General features: G+C 33.9%; 1 protein-coding gene across 1 annotated transcript in view; it reads right to left on the reverse strand.

Annotated features, from left to right (window-relative positions):
* The window catches only part of LOC121379140 (polycystic kidney disease protein 1-like 2), a 26,594-nt gene continuing 6,358 nt past the window's right edge, over positions 1-20,236 (reverse strand). The window contains exons 4-15 of the mRNA XM_041507626.1: positions 18,739-19,189; positions 16,348-16,523; positions 15,265-15,498; positions 14,339-14,509; positions 13,730-13,890; positions 12,905-13,303; positions 11,879-12,206; positions 11,125-11,245; positions 4,676-4,917; positions 3,559-3,733; positions 1,813-3,045; positions 1-1,261 (exon numbers count right to left, since the gene is read on the reverse strand). Of these exons, the coding sequence (XP_041363560.1) occupies positions 1,209-1,261; positions 1,813-3,045; positions 3,559-3,733; positions 4,676-4,917; positions 11,125-11,245; positions 11,879-12,206; positions 12,905-13,303; positions 13,730-13,890; positions 14,339-14,509; positions 15,265-15,498; positions 16,348-16,523; positions 18,739-19,189 (3,744 nt within the window). The 3' untranslated portion in view covers positions 1-1,208. The remainder of the gene's footprint in view (positions 1,262-1,812; positions 3,046-3,558; positions 3,734-4,675; positions 4,918-11,124; positions 11,246-11,878; positions 12,207-12,904; positions 13,304-13,729; positions 13,891-14,338; positions 14,510-15,264; positions 15,499-16,347; positions 16,524-18,738; positions 19,190-20,236) is intronic.

Raw genomic sequence — 20,236 nt, forward strand, 5'->3', positions numbered from 1 at the left:
ACACAGTGTAAAGAACTGTATAAAATACAAATATCACAGATAGGTCAAATTAAAATTTAGAATAAAAGTCAGTATCACGTAGAAATTGTAATAAAATAAAAGTTCTGGATGGAATAAAAATGATTTATCAGATGTGAATGCAACCAAATTATTAATACGTAATATGCATTTAGTTTAGTAATGTTTAATAAAAATACATAAGCTATAAATATTAATATTGAATTCAGTTAAATTATTGTGTTGTGTGTAAGGTCATAAACCCATATATACAAATGCAAATATATTGACATTTCAGGACCAGTGATTAAAATATTTAGACTGCTTCATATTATTACTATTATTAATGTTATTCTTCTTCTTCTTCTTATTATTATTATATAAAACATTAATTATGTATTCTTATTAAAACATTATTTCATTGCTATTATTATTATTTTATTATTTTAAACATATTTTATTTTTACATGTTAATATTTATACAAGGCCATAATCAGCTTAACTAATATTAACAAATGGCAATTAATTGTGTACACAGCGCCCCGAACCCCCCTCACCCCCGGAACAAATGACTGGTAGGAAATATAGAAAAAGTGGAAACCATGTTGCAATCTGATTATCGACATAAGCAAAACCAATTCCCGATGTTAAATATAACATTATTAATGTCAACATTTTGCTACACAATTTAAATTTGTTTGAGTGGGAAACTAATTTAATATTAATTTATATAAAAGAACCATAAACAACGAAAAAACCCTAATATTAAACATTTCTTCAGGAGTTATGGCCCCTTTGTCATGAATATCTGCATACATATCTTCTTTTACGTTAATAGAATCACCAATGACAGATTAATATAAAATAAACTGCTTAAAATTTAGTGATTACCAGGCCCAAAACTCCCCTCCAAGCCCTCAACCTCGTAATAAAGAACTAGCATCATCACTTTCTGTCTTTGCTCCAACATAGAAACAATGTTTGTTCCACCAAGTAGTAACAATACTTGTTCCAAAAGTAGTAACAATAAAGGAAATATATAGTGTCAGTAGATTAGTGCAAATATCTGTGGATGATGGAGCGAAGTGTGAAGAATAGTGTCTCAATTATCAATGTGAACACTGCAGGTGACGTCATAGTACATAGAGCAGGTGATAACACAATGTAAAGAGCTGATGACGTCAGAGTAAATAAAGCAGGTGACTTCACAGTTATGGCTGAACTTCTGGTTTCGAAAATGTCTTGGTGGTCAGCCGACGAGACTCTGAAAAAGACATGGTAGTTTGTTAATGTGACGTACCACTACTGCAGTTAACGTCAGAAATTTGATATAAAGTGACCATACAAACTGACAAATTACTAGGCGCGATGGTACTTTAACATTAGTCAAATTCATCTAACAGAATTTATATTATCCTGGTTTAAGCAAGGATATGCTTTAAGTGGCTTTGTCTTAACACGTTATATACTGATGTTTCTAGTTCAGTCCACTGGTAGAATGGTGACAACAGTGGTAGAAAAATCGCCTAGCAGTCCTTCTCGTGACGTAATATATATCAAATGAGACAATTAACGTCACGATACAACAATAAAATGCTGTTAATTATATATAAATATACTACAATTATAAGACTGATTGACCTAGAAAATATTTGACTGAATCAATCTGATTGAACTAATCCGTCTGTAGATGTGATTTTAACACTCAATCCTTGAGAATTCTATCAGAAAAACATCTACATGTGGACCCGTGTCAGAAACTATTATTCTATAGGAAGCTGCGTTTTTCAAACAAATTAATATAAAGTTTCATACTAGTTTTAGGCTTCAGGGTCTTGTCGTTTTGCCTTCTAGTTATGATTTCTTTAGCAGAATGCCACAGGAATGTCGTCAGTTCAAGATCCAGCTCTCCATTCTTGTCACTTTGTAGCAAGTCCATCGTATCCAGCAGTATTGACATGAAGATGTTGGCCAGGGTGAAGGTCACAATTATGATGAAGGTCACGAAGTATATAAAGCCAAACCAATTGCTCTCTGCTGGGATGTTCATCTTGGTGAATCCAGTATGACCCAGAACGCCAGAGAAGAGACTCTCCAAACATGTGATGATGTCTTTGTATTCCTTCGCATATGCGCCAAAGAACAGCGTGCCAAATACAGCGAAGACCAGCAGGGTCAAGATGATGTAGAAAAAGAATCCCGGGAGAGTCTTTGAGCTTTGCTTTAGCACAATGAAGACGGTGTGTGTGAACTTGCTATAGGCCATGACCTTGATAAGCCGTACGGTGACAATGGCCAGAATGATGGCAACGACGTAAATGAAGATGCTGTCCCATACTGCAATGTGGTAGAAGTTGACGAATTTGCGAGTGTTCTCTCTAAACTTGGTTAAGGCTTCTGTGGTGAACCGTAGCCTGTAGAAGTACAAGGCGATTGCACAAAATGATAAACCGACAGTGCCGAGTTCAGCGATGTTCCAGAACTGGTTGAAGAAGGTCCATCTTTCCTTGAGGAATCGAAGTCCAATGACAACCGCCCAAATGACGGTAGTTATCAAGAAGAGGATCTCACAGAAGATAGTGAAGGTGCCCAGAGTTCCAGTAAGCTGCAAACTTCTGAAGGTGAATATATTTTTGTAGTGGAGAAGGGATCCCGTTTCTGGAAACTCAGATAGCAAACTGATATAAGCGAACATGTTCAGATTGGTAGAATACACCGTGAACTCTAGAAACACAGCTCTTGTCTGACGGTCAATCCATCTGGTTTCTATCAGTTCAGCTATTGATTTCTTAGCCACTGGACGACTGATGTCCAGCTCTGCTATGTATCCACCACCGCCATACACGTTGAAGCTTCCAGTAATTGGAATACCCCATATTTTCCACGCTGGTACGAAACTCCAAGCTGCACTTGATAACTTCAACCCTTCATCTTCGTCACATGGCTTTGTAGAATTCCAACCCTCACAATAGTCCCTAGTATCTGCTGTAGTCAGTGAATATCGTGGAATGCATTTAACAATGCCTACGTACGGCAAGGAACACGAAGCTGAAACAGTATTAAAATATATGATGTAGCCTAACTCCTAAGTATTGTACTAGTGTTTTGTTAGCTAGGATCGTATTCTTTGGTGTTATTTTGTGAACATTTCACCTATTTGTTTCTCCACATTTAAGCACAATTAAAATCAGGATTATTTGATATGGAATCTGATTTTTTTTGGTATAAAATCTAAATGTATTTATATCGAAGATAGATAGTTTGATACACGTGGTGCTTTTTTTCACTGAATCATAATGACTTTGCATTTAATATCAATATTTTCTCTATAAAACAGATTACTTTCTCTTTGCTTTATTTCGTATAAAATATTATTGAAGGTCCAAGACATTTAAACATTGTTTTATGAAATCTAGATGCTTTCTATGAAATCTGAATACTTGTCTATTCAATTTGCATATATTCCTTTGAGAAAGTATACATTTAGTTAATATTTGCCTAATTCTGTACTTATATTATATAATTTCATTCATATTATCAATTATTACTGGATAAACTTACTTTTTCTCTGCCTAACAAGTCTTAGTCTGGGTGCTCCAATACGGAAATTGTTCAAATCAGACATCAACAATCTGTCCTGAGATCCTAACACCTCTTTGTTGTAATTTTCTTCTGGAAACATGGCGTCCATCACTGTGTAATTCAGCCAGTGGTAATAGTGTCTAACACTGTGAACCTGTTGTAAAAGAAAGGAATATTCAAGATAATAAATATACAATAGGAAAAATACATTGTCTTGGGAACTGGCAGAAACAGCAATTGAGAGCTATCCTACTATTATCAAACATATGACCTTGGGATTTAGATGGAGTTCAATGTACTTTACAGAAGTTTAATTTTGCACGAGTTAGTGCACCACTAGGCACAATGGATAGGTGTAAGGCCACATACACCGTGTTTCATCCACTTCAAAGGTCCCATATGGGTGTGTCTCCCGAGGATATGACCCCACATCGGCGATGATTACCTGGCATGTACTGAAGGTTCCATGTACCTCAGGCTCGGGTGATACCGAGATAGCTCAACTGACAGCTGTCGTAGCGCACGGCCCAGTCAAGTAGCGCCATACCGAAATCAAAATACTGCGGCTTCACCATTCATATCATCATTATCCAGGTTTCAAAACAAAAGAAAAACTGTTTTGTCTCTGTTACATGTTTGTGGCATTTAAAAACAACAAACCCTCCTCCTAAATTCCTGAATAAGAGCAAAAAGGAGATACTGACAGTTATGTCACTAAATTGATCATTTGTAAAATTTAATGGTGGGGCATTAGAAAGGGCACAGGAATTTGTTCCGAGACCATGGATGAGAATAAGGCCAAAATCTACTGTTACAGATTCTTGGAAATGAAAATAGGCACACTCTTTCTCCATTATACTTTGTGTTTAAACAGGACTGGGGACGTTAGCAGCAATGAATCTTTCATATGTAAGATCTCTCCAGAGTAGAAATCTAATAAAAGCTACTACAGCTTTGAAACTCTTGTCGAGACAAAAAGCAACAAAAAACCCAGCCATACATAAAAAGCATTCAAATAAGAAACAAACCGCAGGCATGAACATACACTATATTCAATATAACCTTTTGATAAATATAATAGTCTGCATAAACGTACTTGTGATAACTTGATGAGGGGTTTAGTTGGTGATATGAGCTGGTTCTCCAAGTTTGTTCGTAGCAGGAAGCTATGGGGATCCCTGTTGCTGTAGCAGATGGTGCAGAGGAGAACGAGGAGGAAAACAGTCACCAGAAACTCACTGATAGCCTTCTGGATTTTTGACTTTTGCTTACATTTGGTTATGGCTGCTTTTATTTGCGATCGAGAGAATGGATGTTTGTAGTCCAAACGTCTTCGTGCTAAATAAAATAAATGTATATTGGTGTCAGGAATTATCTATGTTAAACATAAGGTGACTCTCACATAGTTGAAGCTAAGTTAATACTTCATTGCCATATCTGGTTTGCGAGTAGTCGACTCATTCAGTTCTGTTTCTGTCCATACATCATCCATCTTTAGTATATTTGCATGTCTGTTCTTTAAGAGGTTTTTTTTTTCTTTTACAAAAACAGTATTTCATTTACAATACGTCTAAGTTTCTCATGAGCCTGACAACCATTTTAAACATATATCATTTGTCAAAGAGGGATATATTAGAGTATGCCGCTTTATAAACGGACAGTACATAGTCACACTTCTTTTTGTACGAGTGATGTTAGACAGATAATAATAGGAAAATAACATGTTTGATAATTAACTTAAATTTGAGCTACGAGAATGCTACTTTAAGGTATTTTGTTCATTTCAATCTCTTTTCTAGTTTATATTGATGTTGTTCGTAACTTATTTCTTTTACATTTACCTTAGTTTGACACTGAATAGCCCATGCAATTTTGGTACTGGGGTGTCGTTATATTCAGTTACTTCTCAAGCACGCTGTCCTGGGATATCTGTTGAGCCAGGGCAGATGTTTTGTTTTGCTTTTGTTTACCCGCTGCACCATACATATCAACTATGAGTAATACCACTTTATGAACAGAACATCTTAACAAAAATGCTGTAAAGACTATAATAGAATAGATGTTTAATGACACCCCAGCACAAAAAATACATCAGCTACTGGGTGTCAAACTATGGTATATGCAAACATTAAGTGATGAGCAACATCAATGTTAAAATGCAACAGTTAAAGTAAAACACAAAAATGCTGTAAAGGCAAGTGTATGTCACGTGGTTCTCGCTGTACGTCACATGCGACTTCTGTGATTCACAATCACGATCTGGACAAACAGTCACAATGTGGACATTAATTAGGTGCATGGAAGCTCTTTGTTAATATAGAGTATGATTACGATTACAATTATGATTATGATTACAAGAAAATGGAAAGTAATCGATTACAATAGAGAATACATTATCTAGTAATCATGTTTACAGTCATGATTACATTTTACATTTTTACAAATATGTGAAATTATATCTCCAATATAAAATTGTTCATTTTATTTCACAACCATATCAATTTCATTAATTGAAAACATAATGAATTATTTTGGATTATTTATTGAATAATTTCAGAAATGTATGAACGTATGTACACAAGCCATAATAATAATAATAATAATAATTATTATTATTCATGCTTCTTTTAAATTTACTAATAATCCTTTTTATTTCAAAGCCTCAATTAAAAACTGGATTAAAACTCTGTATAATAATTCAATGTCGAGGGTGATTCAAAATGGCTTTCTGTCAGAGACATTTAAATTAGAAAGAGGATGTAGACAAGGTGATCCACTTTCTCCTTATATTTTTATTATTTGCGCTGAAATTCTACCTATATTAATAAAAAATAACGAAAACATAAATGGAATAACAATCGATGGTGAACAATATCTAATATCCCAATACGCAGACGATACAACTTTTATATTGGATGGAACTCCTGGGTCTCTGTTTAATACTTTAACAATATTAGAATATTATGCCACAGTATCTGGATTAAAAATAAATTATACAAAATCAAAAGCTATTTGGATAGGCAGTAAAAAAACCTCAAAAGATGTTTATCACCATTCAAGATGGAAATTGGAATGGAATACAACAGAATTTAAGATGCTCGGAATAACGTTTACAGTAAATTTACAATTAATTGTTAAAGCGAATTACCCCACAAAAATTAATGAAATTAAACTATTGATAAAACTATGGTCAGTAAGGAAGTTAACTGTCTTAGGAAGAATAACCGTACTAAAAACACTAATAATACCTAAAATTACATATTTACTAATTTCACTACCAAACCCATCCAAAAAAGAAGTTGACAATTTGAATAGATTATTTCATAAATTCATTTGGCAAAATAAACCTGATAAAATAAAACGAGTCTTATTAGCTCAAGAATTCAAAGATGGTGGATTACAAATGTTAAATATATATAATTTCATGATGGCTTTAAAAGCTTCATGGCTCAGGAGACTATTTTTAGGTAACGCAAAATGGATTAAACTGTTTGATTCTACTACTAACTTATCCAATAGAGACCTTGTAATAAATGGAGATTATTATTTGAATATAAAAAGAAAGAAATTAAAAAACATGTTTTGGAAAGATGTCTTATACAGTTGGGAGTTAATTCAACAAAAACAAATTTTGGAAAAAATAGAAGACATTTTAAGCTCAAATATTTGGTACAACAGCAATATAACAATAAATACAAAACCATTCTGTTATAAAAATTATTTAGAAAAGGGAATAATATTTATAAACGATCTACTTGATGAAGATGGAAATTTCTTTACATTTGAGAAATTAAAAAATATATATAACGTAAATTCACACTTTTTAGAATATTCATCGCTTATAAACAGCATTAAGGCATTTATAAATAAAGCAGACAACGTTACAAATGGCCACTTTATATTGCTAACTAATCCTGTATTTCCGGTAAAATTTAATATTATTCTTAAAAGTCAAACAGGTATTAAAGACATGTATAAACTATTAAATCACGAAATTATTACACCAACATCACAAATAAGATGTAGAAACCAAGGTTTTGCGTTTGACTCAAAAGAATGGGGAAACTATTATAGAGTGCCTTTTATAAGTCTCAAAGATACAACTTTGATATGGTTTCAATACAGAATTATACACCAGATACTAACAACTAATACTTTTTTACATAAAATTAAATACATAGATACTAATGAATGTACGTTCTGTGGCAGTTCACCAGAAACATTAACACATTTATTTTACTATTGTAATAAAGTGACTGATCTGTGGCATGCTGTTGTAAATTGGATTTTAAACAAAAAAGGAATTCGAATAAAATTAAATAAAACAATTATTTTATTTGGACAAATAGGCGATATAAAAGACATATTTATAAACTGGCTGTTAATAAACATTAAATATTATATATACAAGACAAAAATGGAAAAAAATGAAATAAATATAATAGCTGCTCAAAACTTTTTAAAAAATAAATACGAAATAGAAAAATATATTCTTTTTAAAAACTGTAAATATGAAGAGTATAATACAATATGGGCACCATGGAAACGACTCTTCAGTCAAGAAAGTAATTTGATGGAAGATAATAGAAACAATTATCAAGCGAGCGCTTGACGTGAATTTTGACATTATCACTCATCACTATAATTACCTACTATAACTTCTCTTTTTAACATTCTTTCTTTCTAAACTTATATATTTATTTTATGTCCCCATTACATCAACCAGCCTATTTAAATATATTTCTATTAACTAGTCATTTATAATACTACTATCTACATGTACATATGCATTAATATTAAATATATCACCATGTATATTATTTGTATAAGTATTACGATTACTATAATCAGCACACTACCACAAATTGTATGTACTTCCAGTATTTAGCGTGTATAATCTAATTCATATTCTGTGAGGCGATGAATCAGAGCACCCCAACCCTGGCATCGTCAAAATGACCTGGGGACAATAAATAATTAAAAAAAAAAAAAAAAAAAAAAAAATCCTTTTTCGAGATGGGGACGGGGGAATCTGTTTCCAAAACCAAAATTATTATTCTTATATTTGGATCATTGACGAAAAGGTACATCCATAAGCATAGGTATAATTATATCTATATATAAAATATATTTGGATCATTGACGAAAAGGTACATCCATAAGCATAGGTATAATTATATCTATACATAAAATATATCTGGATCATTGACGAAAAGGTACATCCATAAACATAGGTATAATTATATCTATATATAAAATATATTTGGATCATTGACGAAAAGGTACATCCATAAGCATAGGTATAATTATATCTATATATAAAATATATTTTTTATTTATTGAACTAAGCCCTACTTAATATTTATCGGTCTTATCACTGTTTTATTTTTTGTATTGTTTTTTGTATTTAAAAAATACCACACACAAATTATAATTAAAATAATGAAATAATCTTTTAAAATCTATTAATTAAAAAATAATGATAGAAAGATAGGAACAGACAAATAAATAAATAAATAAATAAAAAAACAAACAAACTGATATCTACATTTGCGCAAATTGTTGATTGCATTTAATTTTTGACACTCTACAAATGACTATTATTGACGTTCGAAATCGATTTTATTAACACGTTTTTGCATTTATGCTTTTATTAAATAAATTAACAAAGTTATATCTTGATTGACTACTTTCAAGTAGGTGTTTGCTTAATTAGTTACGTGATTCGTGACTGTCTGTGACAGTGTAGGGATAACCGTCTATGGAATCAAGCCTAAAACGACTGGCTGCCTGCCCATCTGCAGTCGTAACGACTAAGACAAGAAAAGAAATTTTGTCACAGTACGGTTGGTAAATTTTCACACCTGTGACCAAATGATATATTGTCAAGCGTTAGTTGAGAATTCAGACCAGTAATAACACTGTACACACTTTGAAAGGAAAGCAAGGTTTTAAATTATTTTATTTCATTTCATTATTATTTGTTGTGCGGCAAAGCATTATGGCATGGTGACAACAAACAGCAGGGCAGCACAAACCTGGGGCAGGGCGCGCAGCTAACGCATTTCTATTTATTGCCAGCTAGAATACTGTATTCATTCAGTGAATGCCATTATGTGAATGTGTAGCTGCAGGCCCCTTGGTTTCATTCATTTGGCAATCATTTCATGTTGATTCCCTGTTTCCAAGGCACATTATAGTAGTGGAAGAAGACAAGTTGTTTTATAATTGTGTCACATGCTGTAAATAACATTTTAATCATAGAATATAAATATATGAATAAATACAAAGGTTAGACAGTACAGCATCCAAACAGCCCATGAGACACTTTAAACTTTTAAAATTGTAAAATACATGTGTATTTAAAAAGCATATGTGCTAACTTCTAAGTAAAATATAATTTATTATATAATGCAATAATCATGCTATAATTCGATTGGGTTAATCAGTATATCGGACAGTTCAACTGTTAGAGCAGAAGACAATGGGATATCAGTTCTAATGTCCACACTGATTGACAAGTGCGGCAGTTGATGCTAAACATACCTAAGGGGTTTGGTAAATTATGAGTAATCATGAAAGTAATCGTTGACTATGATTACATTAGCTGTGTAATCTATTACGATTGTGATTACATGTCATCCTCAAACATTAAAATCGATTACGATTGCGATTACATGAAAACACTAAAACTATTACAATCGATTACCCCATCTGTGATATATATATATGTATGTATGTATGTATGTATCTCTATCCATCTATCTATCTATCTATCTATCTATCTATCTATCTATCTATCTATCTATCTATATTTCTATATTTCTATATATCTCTCTATCTCTCTATCTATCTATGTATCTATGTACCTATCTATATCTATCTATCTCTATCTATCTATCTATATCTGTCTATCACTATCTATCTCTATCTATCTATCTTATCTATCTCTATATCTCTATCTATCTCTGTCTATCTATCTATCTATCTATCTATCTATCTATCTATCTATCTATCTATCTATCTATCTCTATCTCTGTATCTATCTATATCTATCTATCTCTGTCTATCTATCTCTATCGCTATCTATCTATCTATCTCTATATCTCTATCTATCTATCTCTATATCTATCTATCTATCTATCTATCTATCTATCTATCTATTTCTATCTCTATCGCTTTCTATCTCTATGTATGTATGTATGTATGTATCTATCTATATATCTCTATATCTCTATCTATCTCTATATCTCTATCTATCTATCTATCTATCTATCTATCTATCTATCTATCTATCTATCTATCTCTATATCTATCTATCTATCTATATCTATCTATCTATATATCTATATCTATATGTGTATATATATCTATCTATCTATCTATCTATCTATCTATATCTATATGTATATATCTATCTATCTATCTATCTATCTATCTATCTATCTATCTATCTATCTATATCTATCTATATAATAAAATAAATAAATAAATAAATAAGAAGACGAAAAATAAACTAGAATATGTCAGTTTTAACCAACTTACTTTCTGTTGGTTTGCCATTCTTGGCATTCATGGCTTTGATATGGTCCAAATCAAATATTGTGGGTTGAACTACTTTTATGTTCTTCAGAATTATTGCAAATATGATTGAGAGAATCAAAATCTGAAACACATATATGAAATGAATAAAATGTTTTGATCACTATTTAACTAATGTCAAAACTATATATTTGCAATAAAATTAATTTGTTCCTTTTATTCTTATGTTCTTAAATGAATTATCGAAATGTTATTACATGTTTTTACTTTAATACAGACAAACAAGATGGGAAAACAAAAGGTAAAACATTCACATGACAGAGCTGACAGGCAGACACATGTACACATATACATTAAATGGTAGTAACATTGATTTGTCAGGAAATGCATTAAAATTGACATATAACTGTTACATAGTCCTCCCAATACGAAATCTAAAATTGGTATATAACATGTCTGAAATTGCTATATAATCCTACAATGTCTAAAATTGATATAAAACGTTTTAAATGGTTACAAAATTCTACGAATATAGTGAAACCCAAAATTGGCATATATGAAATGTCTAAAATGGTTACATAGTTTAACATTTAACATTCTTATATATAAAATGATTACATATTTCTGGCATTATTAAATGTAAAATGGGTATATACCATATCTAAAATGGTTACATAACCTTGCCAATATAGACTTTCATTTTAGAGATTGTTACTTCTCTTGAAAGTTTAAAACCACACATTAATCATTGTCTGACCTTAAATGGATACAGGATGAACATGGACTCGAAGAAGCTTAAGAAAAACGTGGCAAGCCACTCTTCAGAAATGTCTTTTCCCCACTGTGCACTGTACATAAATATGAAGAAGGCTGATGCCAGTGAAGCCAAAGCCACGAGGACCCAGCCGATGTAGACACAGAAGTGAGGCAGGACACCATCCTCGTCATCTACAATATCTTTTATGACCAGCACCTTCTGCAGTGCGACACTGTCCTTGTAGAACTTGAATCGTTTGAAACATGGCAGCATCCAGTGTGTTGTGTACTCGTTGGCATCCACCTGCCTCTTGCTCAGCTTGGACTTTCTGAAATAGTTATGATTATATAATTGCCTAAAATGGTGATGGTTCTAATATGCTAATTCAAAACGACAAAGCTGTTATCATTGTAAAAGACGGTGATAGTCATACGGTTATTCAGTAACTGAGGTCATAGTAACAATTATATCTGTGAAAAATAGTCTGGTGGTCGAACAAACCACGAATGTTATTAATAATTAAATTTGTTGATGAAATATAAAACTAACACTCAAAATGGAAAGCACACCACTATTTGAACTCATGTCTGGCGTTTGTTTGAGTGCGAAAAGTTAAACTAAACGGAAGACAACACTGTCAGTGTTACATTATGACAGTTGAACACATGACAATGATTCGTGTCAGCCGTCACGATTTTGTCAATTCATCTTGTGGATCTGCTTTGTGAAAATATGTTAAAGTATATGACTTATGTATTTTCAGACCAATAATAGTAAAGGAAGATACCAAGGTCTAGGAGTTATTGTTCCCACCATATGTGTTCTTTCTTAGTATTAAAATAATAAATTAACGAATTTAGAGAATGTGTATCTACAAACCACAAGTCTAAATGAGGACTGTGCATAAGCCTGTCCTTTTATTTTACGACCTGTTATTTTACAGGTTTGACCCAGGCAATAAAAATGCACTCCGATGGGGTTGAAAAGGACAGTGAGAGAGAAATGCATTGATGCTAAAATATTTACCTGAAGAGCAGCATAATCACAAACACTGGAATGGTCGTAATTATGGCACTCACAAATGAAATCCATAATTGAGAGAAATTGAACTTTATTGGTCCTAGTTCAAGGTCAACTGACTGCTTTCTGTCTTTGAATTCCTTGCCTTGAAAGAACATTGCGTTTGAAATCATGGACAGAAGAATCAAAGCCAAACAGCAACCAACTCGCTGTACTCGACTGAAGTGGCTCTTCACGGGTCTCAATACGGTCGACAGCCATAGATGATCATCAATCATGCTGTGCCTAGCATGTTCAAAGAACATTCTTTTGAAGGTTTTCATACTTTCAGCACATCCCGCACCAATAGCTGTTTCAATCCGCCCTGTTTCCAGTGACAGCCATTTATAGCAGAGGAAATCATTTCTGGGAAGATAAAGAATAAAAATATTTAACCATGTATAATACAATTTCTGGAAAGTTATATTGATATATACACAAAGGCAAAAGTTATTGTCGTATCGTTAAACAAAACAAAAGACTATCATATCGAATATACATTGCCACACATGAAACAGATCATAACGTTTATAGATAACACTTTTTTATTATAAAATTAAGATATAATATTAAAATTGCACCTTTTGTAATCAATACATCTTCATGTATACATTTTGTGTAGTTATAAGACATGTTGACAACGTACTATGTCCTGTAAGGTAAAGTATCTTATTAAGGTGTCAACATTTCTGGCATTGGCAAAACGCTATAAAGTGATTATATTCACAATCTTACTACCTGATTTACCTGATTATAGATCTTAATATTTTAAACTATTTTATCATTCATTACCTTTCCTTTGTCTGGAGGTCGACGATCTCTATTCTGTTGAGATACCAGGACGCCCAGTTTCCCTTGCCAGAGTTGTCATGCCAGATTTCGAGACACTGTAATCTACCCAGAGAGTGAGGCACCGCAATGATGAAATGTAGAACACTTCCTGAACCAAATTCCTGCAGAAAGATGATAACAGAAAAACACTAGGTCTGTGATAAACAATAACTGCAGAAAAAAGATAAAACAAATTAGAGACTTAAAACTGTATCACAAATTTACATTAGCTCTAATAAAGATATACAATAAAATATCTCCAGGATCAAAACTAGCGACAAAACTGCAACAGTTCTACAAGAGTCTGTTATCATGATACAAATCGGTATTTTGGGAAATAGTAGATCCAAACTGGTTTTCTTTTTCATATTATATATGATCTATAAAAATCCATGCTTTGAAACTGGCTCCATTTCTCTTTCGGCGAATAGTTCCAAATTCTGCGTCCAAATTACGTCCAAGAAATTACATACCAGTTTATATTTGGCTATAATCCCACTGGACATTTGCCTCTGCTCCCTTGCACATGCCAGTCAGGGCGATTCATCCTTCCCTACCCTTTCATTTTACCTTGCGCACCCCGTCTGTAAGAGCTCTGATACCAGTGTCTCCCTTCTCGCCAGAGATGTTGAACTCGATTCTAGACCTGGTTCCTCCCTGTCTGATCATTCCAGTGTAAACTGTTATCAGGTAGAAATAAGTATCTTCGTGAAAATTGTCTTCCAGCAGAGACACGCCCCACTGAAATTAAAGTATTGTTTTAAAAACTAAACCAATTTCTCTCACAAACAATCTGTTTACAATTATATCTTCTAGTAAAACTGACATAGGTAGAGTATCAGCGCACACAACAGTACACAAGATAAATAGATCTAGGGTAACAGTTTTTTCTGTGATACACAACTGGTCTAAAATGTGGTAGTCCGCATGTAAAATTGGCAGTTCTAAAATTTCACTTACAAAATAAAAATAAAATCTTCAATTGCATTAACACAGTTGCATCTACGCATGATGAATGTGGACTTGTGAAAGGAATCATTGTGACTAAAATCTGATGTTCGTCAGATTTTAGTACCTACACTTAAGTTCGAACCCTGAAGGCACATTACGAATTGCATTTAAAAATCCAGTGTTTATCAAAGGAACACAATATATTTATTTCTTGTTAGTATGTGACATGTAATATCTTGGTGGGCTTAGTGTTTCAAGGGAATAATACTATATTATAATACCTGGTAAGTTATTTTGAATACCGTTGTGTGCTTTCTAAATAGTACACCTCCTCCCTCATTTCAGTAGTCAACCTTTCTGATATGGTGTACTTCCTATTCTGCACAAGCAACTGTTACATTTAATTTACTTGGCAAACTTGAGATGTCACAAGGTATTTGTGGAACGAACGTAAAGAATGTATTAAGAATTGTTATTTTGCCCTAGTTTTAGCCAATACAAAAATCAGAAAATTCACTGAAATTACACACACTAACGTGACACACCTGAAGAATATCCTGGCCGTCTTTGTACCTTGAGAACAGAGCGGCGATGACAAACAGTGTGAAGATGACTATCAGTGTTGACAATACTGCTGCCTGGCCTGCAACATCAAACTTGCTGAACACTGTGGAGAAGTCGATCATGTTTGGCGCCACGAAAAACGAAACGCTCGCCACCAGATCCTTTGTGTCTGGACAGACGCAAGTCGTCTCGTTGTTAAGTTCGTCTCTTGAGAACTAAAAAAACAACACAGTGATGTAATGCATGTCATGAAGATATCACGATATGTGTATGTGGAAGTAATGCGTCTCTCTGTCTGTGTTTGTATCTGCCTCAATTTGTATCTTTCTCTCTGCCACATCACTCTTCTGCCTCACTTAAAACATTCCCAAATCGCCGCTTCTATCCCCATATATCCCTCCCGCCCCTCTCTGACTGTCTGACTGATTATTCCTGCTTGTGTGTTGATGGTTGATAGCACAGCGTGCCAGATTGGATACACGGTACATTATTCTCTAGTACTTCTCCAATTCTGGAGCAGTCCATTATTCCCTTCATTGACTCGATACATTTCGTGTATTTAACCATATTTATTTCTGGACACATGCATCTGTTTGACACCCTATTATTCTCTTCTATCACCTCGACTTGAACTATGATCAGAACGTTTACCATACAATAAGTTATTTTCAGTTGTACAATATTTTAGCAAAACTTCATCCTATCATACTCCCAGATTCCCCCAACAAAATGTCATATAATATTTTGAGGCTGAATGAAACAGTTTTGCCACCCCTAACCGTAAGACATTATATGGCTTAAACATGCTGCTAACCCGCTTCGTCCAGCCATAAAATGTTGTATGACATATAGCTATCATCTGCTGGTACCCCATCTCCCTAGCCTCATCTAGTCATATGACGTATAGCTCACATTTGCTGCTACACTACCTACCCAGACTCAGCTACTCTAACACAGCTCTCATCTGCTGCTACCCCACCCTCTGCTTCAACTAGTCACAAGACATATAGCTCACATTTGCTGCTACCCCACCTCCACCAACTTCAACTAGTCATATGCCATACCTCACACGTGTTGCTATTCCAGTCTTCAATCTGTGCATCCCATGAGAAACATCCGATTGTGTTGACTCGAAACATGTATGGAGTTTCTAGAACACTGGACTCATTAGACGTCCTAGTGCTGCTTCCTGAAGACGTTTGAACATCCACACTCCTTTTTGGACGTGAAACAGGATCGGCTGTGCAGGAAATGAAAAAGCAAATATCATTTACGGATCCAATGTCATATCCCTCTACATGGCAGCAACAGAGAAAGAGAGAAATAGAGTGATAGCGTATATGTATGTTCTATATCAATATTAATCACCTTTTAAAATATCTACAAATTATGCAATTAAAATCACTGTGGAACACAGAAAAGAACAAATAATATCACAGGTAACACATTGCCCTTGGGAACATAGGCCTACGGGCTTCCATTTTTGTAGGGTAGCAGGCTGATTTTTGCACAAATTAAAGAAAAATGCCCGAATCTGGATAACAAACATTTATTCATAGTGGCAATACTGGCAAATGGCTATATGGTTGAAAACAAATCACTACGCATTTTTACATGGATTACAACTAATATTGTGGGTAGAATAATGAAAATGCATGGTGAAAAGGTTTCAGGCAAGCTCATTTTGCCAGAATATTTCTATCTTTTTTGCCCGAATTTGAGGATTTACTCCTGCCCTTGGGAAATATAATCAATCAGTTTATTATGTAGAAGCTGAAATGAAATCAGCCATTGACTCAAACATAAAATATAATATGTGGTTATTAATACAATAGCACAGACGTACAGGCTCCGATTTTTGTAGGGGGTGGGCAGGCTTGGCTTGGCTTTTGCCCGAATTAAATGAAAATGCCCGAATCTGGATAACAACATTTATTCATATTAACATTACTACCAACAGCTATATAGGGTTGCAAACGAATCAGGATGCTTTTTTTAATGATGGAATACAACTAATTGTGATAGTAGAATGATGGAAATACATGGTAAAATGGTCTCAAGTTAACACATTTTTTTCCGAATATCTCTTTTATTTTCCCCGAATTTGAGGTTTTGCTCCAGCTCTATGGGGGCAGTTGCCCCCTCACACCACGTCCCCTGCCCCGTACGCTTATGTATATAGTGTTACAAATATACATCTGAATAAAATAAGAAAATACCAAACAAGTAAATGCATATAACAATTATTCACGATCAGTTAATAATAATGTTAGTAGTAGTAGTAATAATAATAGTAATGTAGTAGTTGTAGTGGAGGAAACAAGAACTATGACAGTGACATTTTGCTATCTACTACAATTTTGTTAAATTGTAATGTTAACAAAATTAACATCTATTGCCCATATTTTATATTTCGTAATAATTTAGTATTAAAATACTAATCAAAATTATACCCAGGTGTTATAGTCTGTTTCAAATTACATATGTTTTGCAGTAAACTAATACATAAGACTGGAAAATCACCTGATTAGTACTTTAGCATTGTTGACTACATATAGTGGTTATGAATTATTATTATTATTTTCGATTGGTATTTCAAAGGCAGTGGTATGTGCTATCCTGTCTGTGGGATGGTGATACTATACTGTGTTGTTGGTTTCAGTTGACAATTTGTGATGTTGGCTTCATATCAATTACGCCACTCGTTTCCTCCCAATTTGAGTAACCAATCGAATGTCTAAAAAATGATTTCCACATATTGGAAAGGAAAGGAAATGGTTTATTTTATTGACGGTTATATGGCGTCGGACATATGGTTAACGATCAAACAGATATTGAGGGAGGAAACCAGCTGTCGCCACTTCATGGGCTACTCTTTTCGATTAGCAGCAAGGGATCGTTTATATGCACCATCCCATAGACAGTATAGCACATACCACGGCCTTTGATGTACCAATCGTGGTGCACTGGCTGGAGCGAGAAATATCCAAATGGCCCACTGACATTACCAGTGGGTTACGTCCCTCCCAATATATTGAAGACATAAATGATTCAATATCTGTACAGGAGCGGGACGTAGCCCAGTGATAAAGTACTAAAATGATGCGCAATCGGTCTGGGATCGATCCCCATCGGGAGGCCCATTGAGCAATTTCTCGCTCTAGACCGTGCATCACGACTGGTATGTCAAAGGCTGTGGTATGTGCTATCCTATCTGTGAGATGGTGCATATAAAATATCCCTTGCTACTAACGAAACCATGTAGCGTATTTTCTCTTGACATCCAATATCTCATGAATAATAAATCAATATGCTCTTGTGGTGTTGTTAACCTAAAACCCCCTTTAACTTTCCATGGTTGTACTGTTATAGTTACACGGGTATTAGCACTGTGATGATGAAACGCTCACTAAGACTGTGGGTGAGTTTATAAAAGCGGAAAAAAAGAGAAACACCTTCATTTAGTCTGGGTCGCAATCCCAAATAGACCACACCCATACGCTTTAGGGTGCCTGCAGGAATACAATAGTTGATTCCGGTCTCTCCCTCTTTCGCCTTGTAGGAAGTATAATGGTCATACGTGATATCAGTAGGTGGGTTACCAGTTCTAAGAAACATGTCGTAAACTAGTTTGATGTTAGCAATTGGAAGGATAGATAAGCAGATATTTAGTAGACGATTCCTGTAGAACAATCTGTGATATAACAGTTTAGCAGCATCTTCTTTTATGAACTGGGGTGTGATCAGCTTGTACGGGGAGGTCACCAGGTCAGTCTGTTTGACGACTGGCTTTGAAATTTCCACGAGAGAACCATCCTCTGTCTGTACACGGGCAATCACGACAGGCGAGTTGACGAGCTTGGCGTTGTCGCCACCACTGTAGATGTTGCCTTTGACGACCCTGAGCTAAATATTGAAATTTTCAAATTTCAAATATAAATGTCAGTATGTTTATTTTTAATGTGTAAATATATTTTGGATTTTAACTATAATGTACATGTAATTGTCTGCCAAGCAGTATACGAATTACTCATATTAAGTGCACGTGCAAATAGTACCACGTGACAGTTACGGTTCAACATGAGAGTTAATTCTGGCATGAGTTGGCGATTTTTTATGGTCAAGTAGGAAGTGTTGGATAGGGTGGTGTTATAACATTATATTGTAATAACTGTAATGTATATAATTTGTATAGTAGTATATAAACGTGGTGAATTTGTTCTGCTGCATAGACAAAATCTATGTTGTGATTTAATGGTATCATGTAACTATTGATAATAGATACATAGTAATGTGTTGTAGTTGCGGGTGTATACGTGGGTATCTACATGAGTAAGTACTGGTGTTAATATTAATTGGTGTAGTTAATAATGTATGACTAATAATAAGTAGATATTACCTTGTATTATGGGAATGGATAACGTCTTATATATTACCGTAAAGTAATGTTAGATATATATCACTGATAAGAGTGATAATATTGTTAATGCCCGTATGAATATTTTATTCACAATGTTATAGTTCTTAGTCGTCCTTTTAGTAAGGTTATATATATTTTCTTTACGGAGTACACACTAGGATGTATGGTGGTCAAGTCGTGTGGTGGTGGTCACATGGGCACCTGGTTCAATGAACGGTTTATGTAATATGGTCAAGATTTATTTAATATATATGTATGCATTATTTTACTGTAAGATTTGGTAGATGATGTGTGGATGTTTTATTAATGGTTGCAGATGTATGACAATGGTGTAAGTATACATTATAGTGAGGTATTAAATGTAATGTAATATTGTATTACATAATAATGGCATACCTGTGAGTAAATTGGAATAGTGAATATTAGGATTTGTTAATGTTAAATGATGTTAATAGGGTTATAGTTATTCCTTTCTGGGTGTTTAGCTCATGCGACTTGGTGACCAGAATAAACAAATTAAGAACCTACATTGA

The sequence above is a fragment of the Gigantopelta aegis genome, chromosome 8 (genome assembly GCF_016097555.1).
Source record: "Gigantopelta aegis isolate Gae_Host chromosome 8, Gae_host_genome, whole genome shotgun sequence".
Classification (NCBI taxonomy): Eukaryota; Metazoa; Mollusca; class Gastropoda; order Neomphalida; family Peltospiridae; genus Gigantopelta; species Gigantopelta aegis.